At 37.8% G+C, this 21,374-nt stretch overlaps 1 protein-coding gene and 1 non-coding gene across 2 annotated transcripts in view; both read left to right on the forward strand.

Annotated features, from left to right (window-relative positions):
- The window catches only part of CTC1 (CST telomere replication complex component 1), a gene marked incomplete in the record, with an annotated part of 113,884 nt that overhangs the window by 51,635 nt on the left and 40,875 nt on the right, over positions 1-21,374 (forward strand). Inside the window, 4 exon segments of the mRNA XM_073622912.1 lie at positions 564-664; positions 733-895; positions 2,822-2,893; positions 4,976-5,123. Coding sequence (XP_073479013.1) covers positions 564-664; positions 733-895; positions 2,822-2,893; positions 4,976-5,123 — 484 coding nt within the window.
- TRNAP-UGG (transfer RNA proline (anticodon UGG)) lies at positions 1,014-1,085 on the forward strand. The gene has a single exon. It is a non-coding gene; the product is annotated as a tRNA-Pro (tRNA).

Raw genomic sequence — 21,374 nt, forward strand, 5'->3', positions numbered from 1 at the left:
GCAAACCAATCAATATACGCTTATTGTGATTTTTTTTTTTAACTAAAAATATGTAGAAGAATATATATCAGCCTAAACTGAAGAAAAAAATATTTTTTTTGAAAAAAAAAATGGGGATATCTATTATAGCAAAAAGTAAAAGATAATGTGTTTTTTTTTTTTTTTAAATTGTCGCTCTTTTTTTGTTTATACGCAAAAAATAAAAACCGCAGAGGTGATCAAATACCACCAAAAGAAAGCTCTATTTGTGGGAAAAAAAGGACGTCAGTATTGTTTGGGTGCAGTGTCGCACAACCGCGCAATTGTCAGTTAAAGCGACGCAGTGCCGAATCGCAAAAAATGGCCTGGTCATTGAGCAGCCAAATCTTCCGGGGCTGAAGTGGTTAAAGTGCCTAAATAAAGTTAAGCTTTTTGATTTTTTTTTTTTTACCTTACTACAAAAAATGCATCAAAGTAAAAAAAAAAACCTTTTTGTCTTTATAACAACTGTAATGTTATGGGTTGCTATTTTTACATTCTATAGCCCCATATTTATAGAGATGTTCTGTTTTTTTTTCTTTCAGTTGTAGTGGATGTCTGGTGTCTGTGAGTGGCCTGGTGTCCTCTCGTTCCATGTGTGACATGAAGAGCACGCACACCCAACAGCGGCGACTGCGCCCTCACGGTAAGCATTAGACCTTTCCCGCAGCAGCAGAATCCATGTGGCACTGACTCTCAATCTTCTCTGTACAGACAACTTCCTGCCACCCGGTGTCTCCATCAAGGTGATCCTGACCCAACCCGCCAGCCTAACATCAGTATCAGTCTATTTGGACCTGACACTGGGCTCCTACCCTCTGGGTCTGCTTCCAGGGGCCACAGTGCTAATGCAAGGGCTGGAGAGGAAAGTGTCCAGGTATCGTATAACACGGCTGTGCTAGCTAACAGGGCTTTCTCGTATTTCTTCTGCAGCTGCAGGGCCATATGCTGATGTCATGTCTATTTGCCTTTCCTGTGATTCAGAAAGATCAGCTGGCTCGTTGGTCTAGGGGTATGATTCTCGCTTTGGGTGCGAGAGGTCCCGGGTTCAAATCCCGGACGAGCCCTACTTTTTTAAAACAATCTGTTTTAAATGAAATGCAAGGCTGCTTTTGTTGACCTTCTTCTGTAAAACATGAATTGCCTGGCTGTCTCTGGCCTCAATACTTTGGGACAATGACCTAGGACTAGTATGCAGATCTTAGGAAGAGAACCTAATCTGTATACTTGTAAAGTACCAGAGCCACTGGAAAAGTATAACAGCCAGGGAAATTGGATTTTCAGAGGTCAGCAGTGGTGGGATTCTATCTTCCTTATAGAAAAAGAGGTCTCTGACAGGGAGTAGTACTAAGCAGAGGGTGTGCCACATCCCAGAAATCCAAAAAGACCTTCCTTATTATCTTTCTCCTTAACTTCTTCAAGACAATGTCAATTCTGACATTTGTTTTTTTACAAGTTAAAAATCAGTATTTTTTGCTGGAAAATTACTTAGAATCCCCAAACTTTTTTTTTTTTAGCATAGAGAAAAAAAAGGGGGTTAATGCAATATTTCATGTCACACTGTATTTGCGCAGCGGTCTTTCAAATGCAATTTTTTGGGGAAAAAAATACACTTGAGCCTAGGTTCACACTGACAGCGGGAATGAAATTGTGCAAGTTCAGCTGAACCTGCACAATTTCATTCCCGCATGTCAGTCCCAACTTCGGGGGGGATTTCGGAGACATCTGTGGGGGGTTTCTGCACTGATGTCTATGGAAATCTGAAGTAACCCGACAAAATCGCTACCCGAAGTCGCCAAAAGATCTGCGATTTTTATGGGGACTGGGACATTGTGGCGGACAGATCGGACACTTTTGACACTTTTTTGGGGACCACTGACATTTATCCAGCGATCAGAGCTAAAAAATAGCCACTGATTACTGTATAAATGTCACTGATAGGGAAGGGGTTAACACTAGGGGGCGATCAAGGGGTTAAATGTGTTCCCTATGTGTGTTCTAACTGTAGGGGGAATGTGGCTGACTAGAGGAGGAGAGAGATCGTTGTTCCTACTTAGTAGGAACACACAATCTCTCTCCTCTCCCCTGACAGAACCGGGATTTATGTGTTTTACACACACAGATTCCGGGTTCTCGCACAAGCGATTGCGGGTGCCCGCCGGTCATCGGGCCCCCTGGCACGCGCATCGGCTCCGGGGACACGCTGCGGGCTCGCACGCGCGCCTGCCTGCTACAGCATCTTAAAGAGCCGGCGTACAGCTACAACGGCTCGCGCAGCAGTGCCTACCTGCTGAAGTATAATTAACCAAATAAAAAGGTTAATTAAATCCAAAAGGGCTTTTTTTTTTACCACTACTATTCCTTTATATTGGCTTTTAAAATTTACAAACGCAGCAATTTAGAATTTGGATGAAAGGTTTAGCGCTGGGAAATACTTTTTAAAAGATAAAAAGTGCATTTTATATATAATTATATAGATCAGACCAAAATGAGGGACAAATAAGAGGGACATTGCTCCAAATCAGGGACATTCCCTCGAAATCAGTGACAGTTGGGAGCTATGGTTCAGCGTTCAACTTTAAAATACAGAGGAGCCAAAGGAATGCATTATGGGAGTTGGATGCAACCTGTTGGTAGTAAACGGTGGTGTCACAGATGCACCTTGGTGACATTGCTAGCTGCCAGTGAATTTCACTTTCAGGTTACCAGCAGCATGCAGGTGACAACTACACTATGAAAGCCGTCTTTTCTTTGCCTGTCTTGATGCTGATACTTGTGTATGTTCTTCTTTTTGTCTTTTCAGGTCTGGAAAAGTATATCTCCGCAGTGTGTCCACCACCTACATCAGGGTTCTGAGCCCTCCGACAGAGATCAGGTCTGTGCCAGGTCTTTGATTAATGTGACAGTAAAGAGTACCTGTAATTGTGGAAGAGTCAGTGTGTCATAAACTGGTTAGAAAGGGGGGTGGTCTGGCTTGTCTCTTTTTGGGTATTTTGGAGGAGCGATTTGTACCCCCACCTCTTTGAGTGAATACACCCCTCCTTCTGTTCCATAAGTGGACCTGTCTGCCAGTTCAAACTTTTAACACTATAAAAGTCCTGTAAAGGGAGTTGAAGGTTCGAGTTACTAAATGTCAGCCCCAAAACCTTAATGACTCGGAGAGGATCTGCAAAGAGGAGTGGGAGAAAATCCCTCCTGAGATGTTCAAACCTGATGGCCAACTACAGGAAACGTCTGACCTCTGTGATTGCCAACAAGGGTTTTGCCACCAAGTACTAAGTCATGTTTTGTGAAGGAGTCAAATACTTATTTCACTCATTTAAAATGCAAAGTAATTTATAACTTTTTTTTAAATGCGTTTTCCTGGATTTCCTTCTGTCTGTCACTGTTAAAATAAACTGACCATTAAAAATTATAGACTGATCATTTCTTTGTCAGTGGGGCAAACGTACAAAATCAGCAGGGGATCAAATACCTTTTTCCCTCACTGTAGTTCTAACCCCTTCCCGACCGCCGCACGCTGATATACGTCGGCAGAATGGAACGGGTGGGCAAAAGGGCGTACAGGTATGTCCCCTTTAAGATGCGGCATTGTGGGCACGCGCGCGCTCCATGACCGTGGGTCCCGCGATCGTGTCACGGAGCGGAAGAACGGGGAGATGCCTTTGTAAACAAGGCATTTCCCCGTTCTGCCTAGTGATATGACAGAGATCACTGCTCCCTGTCATCGGGAGCAGTGATCGCTGTCATGTGAGTAGTAGCCCATCCCCCCTACAGTTAGAATCACTCCCTAGGACACACTTAACCCCTTGATCGCCCCCTAGTGTTTAACCCCTTCCCTGCCAGTGTCATTTACACAGTACTCAGTGCGTTTTTATAGCACTGATCGCTGTATAAATGACAATGGTCCCAAAATAGCGTCAAAAGTGTCCGACGTGTCTGCCATAATGTCGCAGTCACGATAAAAATCGCAGATCGCCGCCATTACTAATAAAAAAAAAATAATAATAAAAATGCCATAAAACTATCCCCTATTTTGTAGACGCTATCAATTTTGCGCAAACCAATCAATATATGCTTATTGATATTTTTTTTTTTTTTTTTTTTTTTTAACAAAAATATGTAGAAGAATACGTATCGGCCTAAACTGAGGGGAAAAAAACATTTTATATATATTTTTGGGGAATATTTATTATAGCAAAAAGAGTAAAAAAAATATTGCGTTTTTTTTTTCAAAATTGTCGCTCTTTTTTTTGTTTTTTGTTTATCGCGCAAAAAATAAAAACCGCAGAGGTGATCAAATACCACCGAAAGAAAGCTCTATTTCTGGGGGAAAAAAGAACGTCAATTTTGTTTGGGTGCAATGTCGCAGGACCGGGCAATTGTCAGTTAAAGCGACGCAGTGCGCGAATGGCAAAAAGTGCTCTGGTCAGGAAGGGGGTAAAATCTTCCAGGGCTGAAGTGGTTAAAGTGGAAGTCCATGCTAAAACTAAAATCCCTGCATCTATAGCCACCAACATTCTAACACTAACCTATCTAGCCCTGTAAAGAAGAAACCAGTATACATACCTTACAGCAGAGTACACGTCTGACAACGGCTGTGAAATGAATGGGGAGTGATGTCACCTATAGAGTTACTATGGGGCTTCCGTTGTTGGACGTGTCCTCTGCACTCACCTCCACAGCTCAGCGTGGGATCAGAGCTTGGAGATCGGGTCGGATCGCCTGCAGAAAAGGTATGTATACTGATTTTTTTTTTTCTTTACAGGGCTAGATAGGTTAGTGTTAGAATGTTGGTGGCTAGATTTTAGTTCCCTTTAAGTCTCACTTTGTGATTAGGTGATCGAATTATCTGATACTTGCTTTCTTAGTTGCTGATTTTTTTTTTTTTTTTTTTTATTTTGTCCTAACCTAAATCTTGTCTGTGTGCCTTTGTTCCTCCTCATGCTGTGTACAGTGATAGTGGTCACCCAGCTCCACCTCTTGTGCTATTCAGACAACTCTCTGGTTTGCCTTCATCCCAGCGTGCCGTGTGCTCAGTGACCTGTGTCCTCAGTGTCACCTTGTCCTGGGACTGCTCCATGTGCTGCAGCACATTCTCCCAGGTAAGCATATTGGATCTCTTCCCATTAAAGTGTCCACACTCTGTGTACAATCCAAATTTTTGTAGCTAGAAAAAAGTTGATCACTTTCAAATCAATGTTCTTTAAAGTACATCTGGGCCCAGACAATAAACTGTATTAAGAGCCCTTGCACACTGGGGCGGTTTGCAGGCGCTATTGCGCTAATAATAGCGCCTGCAAACCGCCCCGAAAGTGCCGCTGCTTGTATTCCAGTGTGCAAGCCCCGAGGGCTTGCACACTGGAGCGATGCGCTGGCAGGACGGTAAAAAAAGTCCTGCTAGCAGCATCTTCGGAGCGGTGAAGGAGCGGAGTGTATACCGCTCCTTTACCGCTCCTGCCCATTGAAATCAATGGGACGGCGCGGCTATACCGCCGGCAAAGCGCCTCTGCAGAGGCGCTTTGCGATGGTATTTAACCCTTTCTCGGCCGCTAGCGGGGGGTAAAACCGCCCCGCTAGCGGCCGCATACCGACGGTAAAACGCCGCTAATAATAGCGGCGTTTTACCGCCGACGCCGCCCCCCGCCCCAGTGTGCAAGGGCTCTAAGCCGTTAGAAACCTTAAACTAGAATTTAGAGTCTTTGCTGTGAACTTAGAGAATATTTGAGAATGAATTACTTCACAGTGCAAGCAGCTAGAGAGGTCAGTTATTGCTTAGAAATAGAGAATTTAAAGTGATCAGTTCCCAAAGTTAATTAGTCAGCACTAACATCCCTTTATGATGAAGTGGAAAAGAGAGACCCTAACGGAGAGTGTATGGGACTTTCTGGGTGTTATTCATATACTCATCAACAGTTATGGTTAAAAAAGATATTTTATTTTGACACATGTATGTGAAAGAAAAAAAAGGTATATAATAATACATTTCTTCCATACAAAAAATACCACACTTTTTGTTCTACATGTTTCGCCTTACGGCTTCTTCAGGAACATGCGTGGATATTCTTGTCTAATGAATACGAATACAAGGATCATAAATACATATTTTAATGTTCTTAGAGCAAATCATTTTCAAAAAAGTACATTCCACAAGTGAATTCAGAATTACATATCCAAAGGTTTCCATAAATATCCAGGTATTGTCTTATGTTGGTTAGCAAAACCTGAAAGCTTTCATGAAATATGAACAAAGTATATCCCTCTATCAATCCAGCGCTCTAGGTGTCATTTCGGTCTGCTGCTTCCTTCCTGTGCTATCTGTATCAGTCACTTCTGAAAAATTTTCCTGACACCAAGTGAAAAAAGGTGACAGGGGAGGAACCTCCAGCTGATTGGCAGCCTCAGCTCTGTTGCTGTGTGAAGAGTGGTGTGTCCCTTCCCTCCAATCAGCTCTCAGAACTCTCCTCACTGAGCTCTGCAAAGTGTAATTTCAGTTCTCCGTCCACTTTTTTTTCTAACTGCTCAGACAAGCTTTAAAATTATGCACTTTGAATACAGTGCTTTGAAAAAGTATTCATACCCCTTGAAATTGTCCACATTTTGTCATGTTACAACCAAAAACATGCATGTATTTTATTGGGATTTTATGTGATAGACCAACACAAAGTGGCACATAAGTGTGAAGTGGAAGGAAAATGATAAATGGTTTTCAAATTTTTTTTACAAATAAATGTGTGAAAAGAGTGGTGTGCATTTGTATTCAGCCCCCTTTACTCTGATACCCCCAACTAAAATCTAATGGAGCCAATTGCCTTCAGAAGTCATCTAATTAGTAAATAGAGTTCCCCGGTGTGTAATTTAATCTCAGTATAAATACAGCTGTTCTGCGAAGCCCTCAGAGGTTTGTTAGAGAACCTTAGTGAACAAACAGCAACACGAAGGCCAAGGAACACACCAGACAGGTCAGGAATAAAGTTGTGGAGAAGTTTAAAGCAGGGTTAGGTTATAAAACAAATCTCCCAAGCTTTGAACATCTCACAGAGCTCTGTTCAATACATCTTTAGAAAATGGAAAGAGTATGGCACAACTGCAAACCTACCAAGACATGGCCATCCATCTAAACTGACAGGCCGGGCAAGGAGAGCATTAATCAGAGAAGCAGCCAAGAAGCAGTCTTCGTAATACAGGGTGCCTTGACGAGGCCTTGCAGCTTTCACATGCGTTTGCAAATGTGTGCTAACTAAACCCCTGCTTTTAACAGACGGTTAGACAGGCTAATTTGGTTGGTCAGCAGACTGGTTGGTGAGTTGAGCTATGGAATTGTCTTTGTCTTACATGTATATGCCCTCCATGTGCTCCTTACTGTGAAGGCCAGTTATGGGTGTGGGCGGTGGCCAGTGTTTTGTAAGAGGCCCATGGTAACTCTGGAGGAGATGCAGAGATCCACAGCTCAGGTGGGAGAATCTGTCCACAGGACAACTATTAGTCGTGCTCTCCACAAATCTGATCTTTATGGAAGAGCGGCAAGAAGAAAGTCATTGTTGAAAGAAAGCCATAAGAAGTCCCATTTGCAGTTTGTGAGAAGCCATGTGGGGGACACAGCAAACATGTGGAAGAAGGTGCTCTGATCAGATGAGACAAAAATTGAACTTTTTTTGGTCTAAAAGCAAAACGCTATGTGTGGCTGAAAACTAACACTGCACATTACCCTGAACACACCATCCCCATTGTGAAACATGGTGGTTCCAGCATCATGTTGTGTGGATGTTTTTCTTTAGCTGGGACAGGGAAGCTGATCAGAGTTGATGGGAAGATGGATGGAGCCAAATACAGGGCAAAGAAGAAAACCTGTTAGAGTCTGCAAAAGACTTGAGACTGGGGTGGAAGTTCACCTTCCAGCAGGACAAAGACCCTAAACATACAGCCAGAGCTACAATGGAATGGTTTAGATCAAAGCATATTCATGTGTTAGAATGACCCAGTCAAAGTCCAGACCTAAATCCAATTGAGAATCTGTGGCAAGACTTGAAAATTGCTGTTCACAGACGCTCTCCATCCAATCTGACAGAGCTTGAGGTATTTTGCAAAGAAGAATGGGCAAAAATGTCACTCTCTAGATGTGCAAAGCTGGTATAGACATCCTCAAAAATACTTGCAGCTGTAATTACAGTGAAAGGCAGTTCTACAAAGTATTGACTCCGGGGGGCTGAATACAAAAGTACACCACACTTTTCAGATCTTTATTTGTAAAAAATGTTGAAAACCATTTATCATTTTCCTTCCACTTCACAATTATGTGTCACTTTGTGTTGCTCTTTCACATAAAATCCCAATAAAATACATTTACGTTTTTGGTTTTAACATGACAAAATGTGGAAAATTTCAAGGGGTATGAATACTTTTTCAAAGCACTGTAGATGTAGAAAAGAGAAGACAGCAGGAAAACATGTACAACTTATGTTGGAGGATTTGTTTCATCTTTGTGTATCACCTGAGGCCAGTCACTTCACTGGGTATACAGTTGTGCTCCATAAGTTTATATACCCTGGCAGAATTTATGATTTCTTGGCCATTTTTCAGAGAATATGAATAACACAAAAACGTTTCTTTCACTCATGGTTAGTGTTTGGCTGAAGCCATTTATTATCAATCAACTGTGTTTACTCTTTTTTTTAAATCATAATGGCAACAGAAACTACCCAAATGACCCTGATCAAAAGTTCTTAATACCGTGTATTGCCCCCTTTTAAAATTAATGACAGTTTGAAGTCTTTTGTGGTATTTGTGGATGAGGCTCTTTATCTTCTCAGATGGTAAAGCTGCTCATTTCTCTTGGCAAAAATCCTCCAGTTCCTGTAAATTCTTGGGCTGTCTTGCATGAACTGAACGTTTGAGATCTCCCCGGAGTGGCTCAATGATATTGAGGTCAGGAGACTGAGATGGCCACTCCAGAACCTTCATTTTATTCTGCTGTAGCCAATGACAGGTCGACTTGGCCTTGTGTTTTGGATCATTGTCATGTTGGAATGTCCAAGTACGTCCAATGCCCAACTTCCTGGCTGATGAATGCAAATGTTCCTCCAGTATTTTTTAATAACATGCTGCATTCATCTTGCCAACAATTTTGACCAAATTTCCTGTGCCTTTTGTAGCTCACACATCCCCAAAACATCAGCAATCCACCTCCGTGTTTCACAGTAGGAATGGGGCACCTTTCATAATAGGCCTTATTGTAAGCGGGATACTTTGTGGTATTTGCGTAGTAATGGCTTTCTTTCGGCGCCTCGACCATGCAGCCCATCTTTCTTCAAGTGCCTCCTTATTGTGCATCTTGAAACCGCCACACCACATGTTTTCAGAGAGTCCTGTATTTCACCTGAAGTTATTTGTGGGTTTTTCTTTGCATCCTGAACAATTTTCCTGGCAGTTGTGGCTGAAATTTTAGTTGGTCTACCTGACCGTGGTTTGGTTTCACCAGAACCCCTCATTTTCCACTTCTTGATTAGAGTTTGAACACTGCCAATTGGCATTCTCAATTCCTTGGATATCTTTTTATATCCCTTTCCTGTTTTATACAGTTCAATTACCTTTTCCCGCAGATCATTTGACAATTCTTTTGCTTTCCCCATGACTCAGAATCCACAAACGTCAGTTCAGCACTGGATGAAAGATGCAAGGGTCTGTCAGGAGTCCAGAAACTCATTGACCTTTTATACACACACACTAATTACAAGCAGACAGATCACAGGTGAGGGTGGTTACTTTTAATAGCCATTCAAACCCCTTTGTGTCAACTTGTGTGCATGTTATCAGGCCAAAATCAACAGGGTATGTAAACTTTTGATCAGGGTCATTTGGGTAGTTTCTGTTGCCATTATGATTTAAAAAGAGTAAACACAGTTGATTGATAATAAATGGCTTCAGCCAAACACTAACCATGAGTGAAAGAAAAGTTTTTGTGCTATCGTTCATATTCTCTGAAAAATGGCCAAGAAATCATAAATTCTGCCAGGGTATGTAAACTTATGAGCACAACTGTATGTAAGGGGTTTACAACCATTCAAATTTTTTTTAATCAATCAGTAATTAAGTGTTCTTGCATAGCAAGACCACTTACTGTCAACTCACATATATATTATTCTTATTATTATAGCCAAATTTACCACCCTAACTCCTCCCACAGTTTTTACACTACATAGACAAGTAATATACCGAAACGTGCGGATTGTTCCCGAATGGTGTGCTATTACTTTGTGGAACGTTTCGCCGAATGGTTCACAAAATATCGTCGTTTTTGCGGCGAAATTGGTCCCATAGGAATGAATGGGGAAACTAGAGTGGGAGATGACAAAAGCTGGAAAATCAGAACATGATTTCTAAACTGCCGCCACTCCCTCATTTTCAAGCCCACCTACACAAATCTTATATCAAAACGTTCAGCTATCCCTGCTGCCACTAAACATGTCCACGGCTAAGCCATAGTCCTGATAGTTTTCACAATATGACCATTTGTTTGTAACTCACGCCGTCCATTGACATTCATTGAAACTACACTCTAGCCCCCTCCAAATTTGAAGGGCAATTTCTAAACTGCGACTGTGCCTTCATTTTTAATATTTCAGAGACATACTATACATCAAAATCTAGGTCTGGGTCTTGTGATTCTCACAATATAAAGATCTTCGCTGTAGAATGTATAGTTTTTAAAATACGGCCATTTGTTTAGAGGTCATTTCAGGAAATTTTAGCCATTAATCAGAGTGTACTGTTAGTGTTTGTTTTGTTGCCATGGTTACCAAAGCTTCTGTTATACACAGGGGGGAAGGTGGCTGGAGCATCTCAGCTGATTACAGAGCCCGGGGGAGGGGACAGACACACCATGTACTGATTTATAATAGAGGAATATGATGGGGCAGTTTTGATGGGGTAATTCTGATGGGGCAGTTTTGATGAAGCAGTATTTGGGAAGCATAAACAGGGCATGAGCGTTGCTAGGAAACAGTGGTTGTAAACACAAGATGCTGAGACACTCCAAATGCACGTGACTTCGGCCTCTTTCACACGGGGCAGATCAGTCATGATCCGCCCCGTGAACATCCGCTTGCTCAGCGGGGATAGCTCCGCCGATCCCCGCTGAGCAGGAAGATGACAGGTGCATCGCTGCACACTGTGCAGCGACGGACCTGTCAGAGCGCCGCTCTCCCCTATGGGGGGATCGGATGATGACGGTCCGTAGTGTCCGTCGTCATCCGATCCGATCCGAAAACGGAGGAAAAAGTAGGTTTTTCCTCCGTTACACTTTTCGGATCGGAGCGGGTCGGATGTCAGCGGACATGTCACCGCTGACATCCGACGCTCCATAGGGATGACTGTATGTCCGTTTTTCATCCGAAAACGGATGGATGAAAAACGGACATACGGATCATCCGTGTGAAAGAGGCCTTCATCTGCTAGACTTGATAATGCTTGTAGACTCCTCCCACAGTTTTCACACTACAGAGACAAGTAATATACCGAAACGAGCGAATTGTTCCCGATTGGTGTGTTATTACTTTGTGGAATGTTTTGCCGAATGGTCCACGAAATGACGTTTTTGCGGCGAAATTGGTCCCATAGGAATGAATGGCGAAATGTTCAAAACTAGAGTGGGAAGTGACAAAAGCTGACAACCCCATGATCAGCCAAAACATTATGACCACCCCATGATCAGCCAAAACATTATGACCGCCCCATGTAAAAAAAAAAAATATTTTTGAAAAAAAAAAAAAATTTTTGAAAAAAGTAAAAAAAAAAATTTTTGAAAAAAAAAAAATATTTTTGAAAAAAGTAAAAAAATCATTTTTGAAAAAAGTAAAAAAATCATTTTTGAAAAAAAAAAAAAAATATTTTTGAAAAAAAAAATATTTTTGAAAAAAAAAAAATTATTTTTGAAAAAAGAAATATTTTTGAAAAAAAAATTACTTTTAAAAAAAAAATATATTTGAAAAAAAAATATATTTGAAAAAAAAATATTTTTGAAAAAAAAAATTATTTTTGAAAAAAAAATTACTTTAAAAAAAATAATTTCGAAAAAAAAATTATTTTTGAAATAAAAAAATTCATTTTTGAAAAAAAAAATTACCTTTGAAAAAAAAAATCATTTTTGAAGAAAAAAAAATCATTTTTGATTAAAAAAAATTCATTTTTGAAAAAAAAAATTACTTTTGAAAAAAATGTTCAGCTCTTTCAGCGAATGATGGAACTTTTTTACTACTATTTATACTTTTTAAAATATTAAGCTTTTTAACACTTTTCACAGTTACTCAAGCCACTCCACCCCACCCAGTTACTCCGCCCACTCCAGTTGTAGAGGCAAGAACACTTTCACAATTTCCCCAGAAATTGTACCTTTTCTAGTTAAGTGTTCTTGCATAGCAAGACCACTTACTGTTATCTCACATATATATTATTCTTATTATTATAGCCAAATTTACCACCCTAACTCCTCCCACAGTTTTTACACTACATAGACAAGTAATATACCGAAACGTGCGGATTGTTCCCGAATGGTGTGCTATTACTTTGTGGAACGTTTCGCCGAATGGTTCACGAAATATCGTCGTTTTTGCGGCGAAATTGGTCCCATAGGAATGAATGGGGAAACTAGAGTGGGAGATGACAAAAGCTGGAAAATCAGAACATGATTTCTAAACTGCCGCCACTCCCTCATTTTCAAGCCCACCTACACAAATCTTATATCAAAACGTTCAGCTATCCCTGCTGCCACTAAACATGTCCACGGCTAAGCCATAGTCCTGATAGTTTTCACAATATGACCATTTGTTTGTAACTCACGCCGTCCATTGACATTCATTGAAACTACACTCTAGCCCCCTCCAAATTTGAAGGGCAATTTCTAAACTGCGACTGTGCCTTCATTTTTAATATTTCAGAGACATACTATACATCAAAATCTAGGTCTGGGTCTTGTGATTCTCACAATATAAAGATCTTCGCTGTAGGATGTATAGTTTTTAAAATACGGCCATTTGTTTAGAGGTCATTTCAGGAAATTTTAGCCATTAATCAGAGTGTACTGTTAGTGTTTGTTTTGTTGCCATGGTTACCAAAGCTTCTGTTATACACAGGGGGGAAGGTGGCTGGAGCATCTCAGCTGATTACAGAGCCCGGGGGAGGGGACAGACACACCATGTACTGATTTATAATAGAGGAATATGATGGGGCAGTTTTGATGGGGTAATTCTGATGGGGCAGTTTTGATGAAGCAGTATTTGGGAAGCATAAACAGGGCATGAGCGTTGCTAGGAAACAGTGGTTGTAAACACAAGATGCTGAGACACTCCAAATGCACGTGACTTCATCTGCTAGACTTGATAATGCTTGTAGACTCCTCCCACAGTTTTCACACTACAGAGACAAGTAATATACCGAAACGAGCGGATTGTTCCCGATTGGTGTGTTATTACTTTGTGGAATGTTTTGCCGAATGGTCCACGAAATGACGTTTTTGCGGCGAAATTGGTCCCATAGGAATGAATGGCGAAATGTTCAAAACTAGAGTGGGAAGTGACAAAAGCTGACAACCCCATGATCAGCCAAAACATTATGACCACCCCATGATCAGCCAAAACATTATGACCGCCCCATGTAAAAAAAAAAAATATTTTTGAAAAAAAAAAAAAATTTTTGAAAAAAGTAAAAAAAAAAATTTTTGAAAAAAAAAAAATATTTTTTAAAAAAAAAAATATTTTTGAAAAAAAAAAATATTTTTGAAAAAAAAATTTCTTTTAAAAAAAAAATTTTTGAAAAAAAAATATATTTGAAAAAAAAATATATTTGAAAAAAAAATATTTTTGAAATAAAAAATTATTTTTGAAAAAAAAATTACTTTAAAAAAAATAATTTCGAAAAAAAAATTATTTTTGAAATAAAAAAATTCATTTTTGAAAAAAAAAATTACCTTTGAAAAAAAAAATTACTTTTGAAAAAAAAAATTACTTTTGAAAAAAAAAATCATTTTTGAAGAAAAAAAAATCATTTTTGATTAAAAAAAATTAATTTTTGAAAAAAAAAATTACTTTTGAAAAAAATGTTCAGCTCTTTCAGCGAATGATGGAACTTTTTTACTACTATTTATACTTTTTAAAATATTAAGCTTTTTAACACTTTTCACAGTTACTCAAGCCACTCCACCCCACACAGTTACTCCGCCCACTCCAGTTGTAGAGGCAAGAACACTTTCACAATTTCCCCAGAAATTGTACCTTTTCTAGTTTATTAAGTGTTCTTGCATAGCAAGACCACTTACTGTTATCTCACATATATATTATTCTTATTATTATAGCCAAATTTACCACCCTAACTCCTCCCACAGTTTTTACACTACATAGACAAGTAATATACCGAAACGTGCGGATTGTTCCCGAATGGTGTGCTATTACTTTGTGGAACGTTTCGCCGAATGGTTCACGAAATATCGTCGTTTTTGCGGCGAAATTGGTCCCATAGGAATGAATGGGGAAACTAGAGTGGGAGATGACAAAAGCTGGAAAATCAGAACATGATTTCTAAACTGCCGCCACTCCCTCATTTTCAAGCCCACCTACACAAATCTTATATCAAAACGTTCAGCTATCCCTGCTGCCACTAAACATGTCCACGGCTAAGCCATAGTCCTGATAGTTTTCACAATATGACCATTTGTTTGCAACTCACGCCGTCCATTGACATTCATTGAAACTACACTCTAGCCCCCTCCAAATTTGAAGGGCAATTTCTAAACTGCGACTGTGCCTTCATTTTTAATATTTCAGAGACATACTATACATCAAAATCTAGGTCTGGGTCTTGTGATTCTCACAATATAAAGATCTTCGCTGTAGGATGTATAGTTTTTAAAATACGGCCATTTGTTTAGAGGTCATTTCAGGAAATTTTAGCCATTAATCAGAGTGTACTGTTAGTGTTTGTTTTGTTGCCATGGTTACCAAAGCTTCTGTTATACACAGGGGGGAAGGTGGCTGGAGCATCTCAGCTGATTACAGAGCCCGGGGGAGGGGACAGACACACCATGTACTGATTTATAATAGAGGAATATGATGGGGCAGTTTTGATGGGGTAATTCTGATGGGGCAGTTTTGATGAAGCGGTATTTGGGAAGCATAAACAGGGCATGAGCGTTGCTAGGAAACAGTGGTTGTAAACACAAGATGCTGAGACACTCCAAATGCATGTGACTTCATCTGCTAGACTTGATAATGCTTGTAGACTCCTCCCACAGTTTTCACACTACAGAGACAAATAATATACCGAAACGAGCGGATTGTTCCCGATTGGTGTGTTATTACTTTGTGGAATGTTTTGCCGAATGGTCCACGAAATGACGTTTTTGCGGCGAAATTGGTCCCATAGGAATGAATGGCGAAATGTTCAAAACTAGAGTGGGAAGTGACAAAAGCTGACAACCCCATGATCAGCCAAAACATTATGACCACCCCATGATCAGCCAAAACATTATGACCGCCCCATGTAAAAAAAAAAATATTTTTGAAAAAAAAAAAATATTTTTGAAAAAAGTAAAAAAATAATTTTTGAAAAAAAAATATATATTTTTGAAAAAAAAATATTTTTGAAAAAAAAAAATTATTTTTGAAAAAAAAAAATATTTTTGAAAAAAAAATTTCTTTAAAAAAAAAAATTATTTTTGAAAAAAAAATATATTTGAAAAAAAAAATATTTTTGAAAAAAAAAAATTATTTTTGAAAAAAAAAATTACTTTAAAAAAAATAATAATTTCGAAAAAAAAATTATTTTTGAAATAAAAAAATTCATTTTTGAAAAAAAAAATTACCTTTGAAAAAAAAAATTACTTTTGAAAAAAAAAATCATTTTTGAAGAAAAAAAAATCATTTTTGATTAAAAAAAAATTCATTTTTGAAAAAAAAAATTACTTTTGAAAAAAATGTTCAGCTCTTTCAGCGAATGATGGAACTTTTTTACTACTATTTATACTTTTTAAAATATTAAGCTTTTTAACACTTTTCACAGTTACTCAAGCCACTCCACCCCACCCAGTTACTCCGCCCACTCCAGTTGTAGAGACAAGAACACTTTCACAATTTCCCCAGAAATTGTACCTTTTCTAGTTCTTATTATTATAGCCAAATTTACCACCCTAACTCCTCCCACAGTTTTTACACTACATAGACAAGTAATATACCGAAACGTGCGGATTGTTCCCGAATTGTGTGCTATTACTTTGTGGAACGTTTCGCCGAATGGTTCACGAAATATTGTAGTTTTTGCGGCGAAATTGGTCCCATAGGAATGAATGGGGAAACTAGAGTGGGAGATGACAAAAGCTGGAAAATCAGAACATGATTTCTAAACTGCCGCCACTCCCTCATTTTCAAGCCCACCTACACAAATCTTATATCAAAACGTTCAGCTATCCCTGCTGCCACTAAACATGTCCACGGCTAAGCCATAGTCCTGATAGTTTTCACAATATGACCATTTGTTTGCAACTCACACCGTCCATTGACATTCATTGAAACTACACTCTAGCCCCTTCAAATTTGAAGGGCAATTTCTAAACTGTGACCATGCCTTCATTTTTAATATTTCAGAGACATACTATACATCAAAATCTAGGTCTGGGTCTTGTGATTCTCACAATATAAAGATCTTCGCTGTAGGATGTATAGTTTTTAAAATACAGCCATTTGTTTAGAGGTCATTTCAGGAAATTTTAGCCATTAATCAGCGTGTACTGTTTGTTTTGTTGCCATGGTTACCAAAGCTTCTGTTATACACAGGGGGGAAGGTGGCTGGAGCATCTCAGCTCTGATTACAGAGCCCGGGGGAGGGGACAGACACACCATGTACTGATTTATAATAGAGGAATATGATGGGGCAGTTTTGATGGGGTAATTCTGATGGGGCAGTTTTGATGAAGTAGTATTTGGGAAGCATAAACAGGGCATGAGCGTTGCTAGGAAACAGTGGTTGTAAACACAAGATGCTGAGACACCCCAAATGCATGTGACTTCATCTGCTAGACTTGATAATGCTTGTAGACTCCTCCCACAGTTTTCACACTAGAGACAAATAATATACCGAAACGAGCGGATTGTTCCCGATTGGTGTGTTATTACTTTGTGGAATGTTTTGCCGAATGGTCCACGAAATGACGTTTTTGCGGCGAAATTGGTCCCATAGGAATGAATGGCGAAATGTTCAAAACTAGAGTGGGAAGTGACAAAAGCTGACAACCCCATGATCAGCCAAAACATTATGACCACCCCATGATCAGCCAAAACATTATGACCACCCCATGATCAGCCAAAACATTATGACCGCCCCATGTAAAAAAAAAAATATTTTTGAAAAAAAATAATAATTTTTGAAAAAAATAAAAAAATAATTTTTGAAAAAAAAAAAAAAAATCATTTTTGAAAAAAAAAATATTTTTGAAAAAAAAAAAAATTTTTAAAAAAAAAATTATTTTTGAAAAAAAAAAATAATTTTTGAAAAAAAAAAAATATTTTTGAAAAAAAAATTACTTTTAAAAAAAAAATCATTTTTGAAAAAAAAAATATATTTGAAAAAAAAAAATTACTTTTGAAAAAAAAATCATTTTTGAAGAAAAAAAAATTCATTTTTGAAGAAAAAAAAATCATTTTTGAATAAAAAAAATTCATTTTTGAAAAAAAAATTACTTTTGAAAAAAATGTTCAGCTCTTTCAGCTAATGATGGAACTTTTTTACTACTATTTATACTTTTTAAAATATTAAGCTTTTTAACACTTTTCACAGTTACTCAAGCCACTCCACCCCACCCAGTTACTCCGCCCACTCCAGTTGTAGAGGCAAGAACACTTTCACAATTTCCCCAGAAATTGTACCTTTTCTAGTTTATTAAGTGTTCTTGCATAGCAAGACCACTTACTGTTATCTCACATATATATTATTAAGTGTTCTTGCATAGCAAGACCACTTACTGTTATCTCACATATATATTATTCTTATTATTATAGCCAAATTTACCACCCTAACTCCTCCCACAGTTTTTACACTACATAGACAAGTAATATACCGAAACGTGCGGATTGTTCCCGAATGGTGTGCTATTACTTTGTGGAACGTTTCGCCGAATGGTTCACAAAATATCGTCATTTTTGCGGCGAAATTGGTCCCATAGGAATGAATGGGGAAACTAGAGTGGGAGATGACAAAAGCTGAAAAATCAGAACATGATTTCTAAACTGCCGCCACTCCCTCATTTTCAAGCCCACCTACACAAATCTTATATCAAAACGTTCAGCTATCCCTGCTGCCACTAAACATGTCCACGGCTAAGCCATAGTCCTGATAGTTTTCACAATATGACAATTTGTTTGTAACTCACGCCGTCCTTTGACATTCATTGAAACTACACTCTAGCCCCCTCCAAATTTGAAGGGCAATTTCTAAACTGCGACCGTGCCTTCATTTTTAATATTTCACAGACATACTATACATCAAAATCTAGGTCTGGGTCTTGTGATTCTCACAATATAAAGATCTTCGCTGTAGGATGTATAGTTTTTAAAATACGGCCATTTGTTTAGAGGTCATTTCAGGAAATTTTAGCCATTAATCAGAGTGTACTGTTAGTGTTTGTTTTGTTGCCATGGTTACCAAAGCTTCTGTTATACACAGGGGGGAAGGTGGCTGGAGCATCTCAGCTGATTACAGAGCCCGGGGGAGGGGACAGACACACCATGTACTGATTTATAATAGAGGAATATGATGGGGCAGTTTTGATGGGGTAATTCTGATGGGGCAGTTTTGATGAAGCAGTATTTGGGAAGCATAAACAGGGCATGAGCGTTGCTAGGAAACAGTGGTTGTAAACACAAGATGCTGAGACACTCCAAATGCATGTGACTTCATCTGCTAGACTTGATAATGCTTGTAGACTCCTCCCACAGTTTTCACACTACAGAGACAAATAATATACCGAAACGAGCGGATTGTTCCCGATTGGTGTGTTATTACTTTGTGGAATGTTTTGCCGAATGGTCCACGAAATGACGTTTTTGCGGCGAAATTGGTCCCATAGGAATGAATGGCGAAATGTTCAAAACTAGAGTGGGAAGTGACAAAAGCTGACAACCCCATGATCAGCCAAAACATTATGACCACCCCATGATCAGCCAAAACATTATGACCACCCCATGATCAGCCAAAACATTATGACCACCCCATGATCAGCCAAAACATTATGACCACCCCATGATCAGCCAAAACATTATGACCACCCCATGATCAGCCAAAACATTATGACCGCCCCATGTAAAAAAAAAAATATTTTTGAAAAAAAAAAAAATTTTTTGAAAAAAGTAAAAAAATAATTTTTGAAAAAAAAAATCATTTTTGAAAAAAAAAAAAAATATTTTTGAAAAAAAAAATATTTTTGAAAAAAAAAAATTATTTTTGAAAAAAAAAAAATTATTTTTGAAAAAAAAATTTCTTTTAAAAAAAAAATTATTTTTGAAAAAAAAATATATTTGAAAAAAAAAATATTTTTGAAAAAAAAAATTATTTTTGAAAAAAAAATTACTTTAAAAAAAATAATAATTTCGAAAAAAAATTATTTTTGAAATAAAAAAATTATTTTTGAAAAAAAAATTACTTTAAAAAAAATAATAATTTCGAAAAAAAAATTATTTTTGAAATAAAAAAATTCATTTTTGAAAAAAAAAATTACCATTGAAAAAAAAAATTACTTTTGAAAAAAAAAATCATTTTTGAAGAAAAAAAAATCATTTTTGATTAAAAAAAATTCATTTTTGAAAAAAAAAATTACTTTTGAAAAAAATGTTCAGCTCTTTCAGCGAATGATGGAACTTTTTTACTACTATTTATACTTTTTAAAATATTAAGCTTTTTAACACTTTTCACAGTTACTCAAGCCACTCCACCCCACCCAGTTACTCCGCCCACTCCAGTTGTAGAGGCAAGAACACTTTTCACAATTTCCCCAGAAATTGTACCTTTTCTAGTTTATTAAGTGTTCTTGCATAGCAAGACCACTTACTGTTATCTCACATATATATTATTCTTATTATTATAGCCAAATTCCTGATAAAGCCATAGTCCTGATAGTTTTCACAATATGACCATTTGTTTGTAACTCACGCCGTCCATTGACATTCATTGAAACTACACTCTAGCCCCCTCCAAATTTGAAGGGCAATTTCTAAACTGCGACTGTGCCTTCATTTTTAATATTTCAGAGACATACTATACATCAAAATCTAGGTCTGGGTCTTGTGATTCTCACAATATAAAGATCTTCGCTGTAGGATGTATAGTTTTTAAAATACGGCCATTTGTTTAGAGGTCATTTCAGGAAATTTTAGCCATTAATCAGAGTGTACTGTTAGTGTTTGTTTTGTTGCCATGGTTACCAAAGCTTCTGTTATACACAGGGGGGAAGGTGGCTGGAGCATCTCAGCTGATTACAGAGCCCGGGGGAGGGGAAAGACACACCATGTACTGATTTATAATAGAGGAATATGATGGGGCAGTTTTGATGGGGTAATTCTGATGGGGCAGTTTTGATGAAGCAGTATTTGGGAAGCATAAACAGGGCATGAGCGTTGCTAGGAAACAGTGGTTGTAAACACAAGATGCTGAGACACTCCAAATGCATGTGACTTCATCTGCTAGACTTGATAATGCTTGTAGACTCCTCCCACAGTTTTCACACTACAGAGACAAATAATATACCGAAACGAGCGGATTGTTCCCGATTGGTGTGCTATTACTTTGTGGAATGTTTTGCCGAATGGTCCACGAAATGACGTTTTTGCGGCGAAATTGGTCCCATAGGAATGAATGGCGAAATGTTCAAAACTAGAGTGGGAGGTGACAAAAGCTGACAACCCCATGATCAGCCAAAACATTATGACCACCCCATGATCAGCCAAAACATTATGACCGCCCCATGTAAAAAAAAAAATATTTTTGAAAAAAAAAAAAAATTTTTGAAAAAAGTAAAAAAATAATTTTTGAAAAAAAAAATATATATTTTTGAAAAAAAAAATATTTTTGAAAAAAAAAAAATTATTTTTGAAAAAAAAAATATTTTTGAAAAAAAAATTTCTTTTAAAAAAAAAATTATTTTTGAAAAAAAAACATATTTGAAAAAAAAAATATTTTTGAAAAAAAAAATTATTTTTGAAAAAAAAAATTACTTTAAAAAAAATAATAATTTCGAAAAAAAAATTATTTTTGAAATAAAAAAATTCATTTTTGAAAAAAAAAATTACCTTTGAAAAAAAAAAATTACTTTTGAAAAAAAAAAT

The sequence above is a fragment of the Aquarana catesbeiana genome, linkage group LG03 (genome assembly GCF_042186555.1).
Source record: "Aquarana catesbeiana isolate 2022-GZ linkage group LG03, ASM4218655v1, whole genome shotgun sequence".
In the NCBI taxonomy this organism is placed as follows: Eukaryota; Metazoa; Chordata; class Amphibia; order Anura; family Ranidae; genus Aquarana; species Aquarana catesbeiana.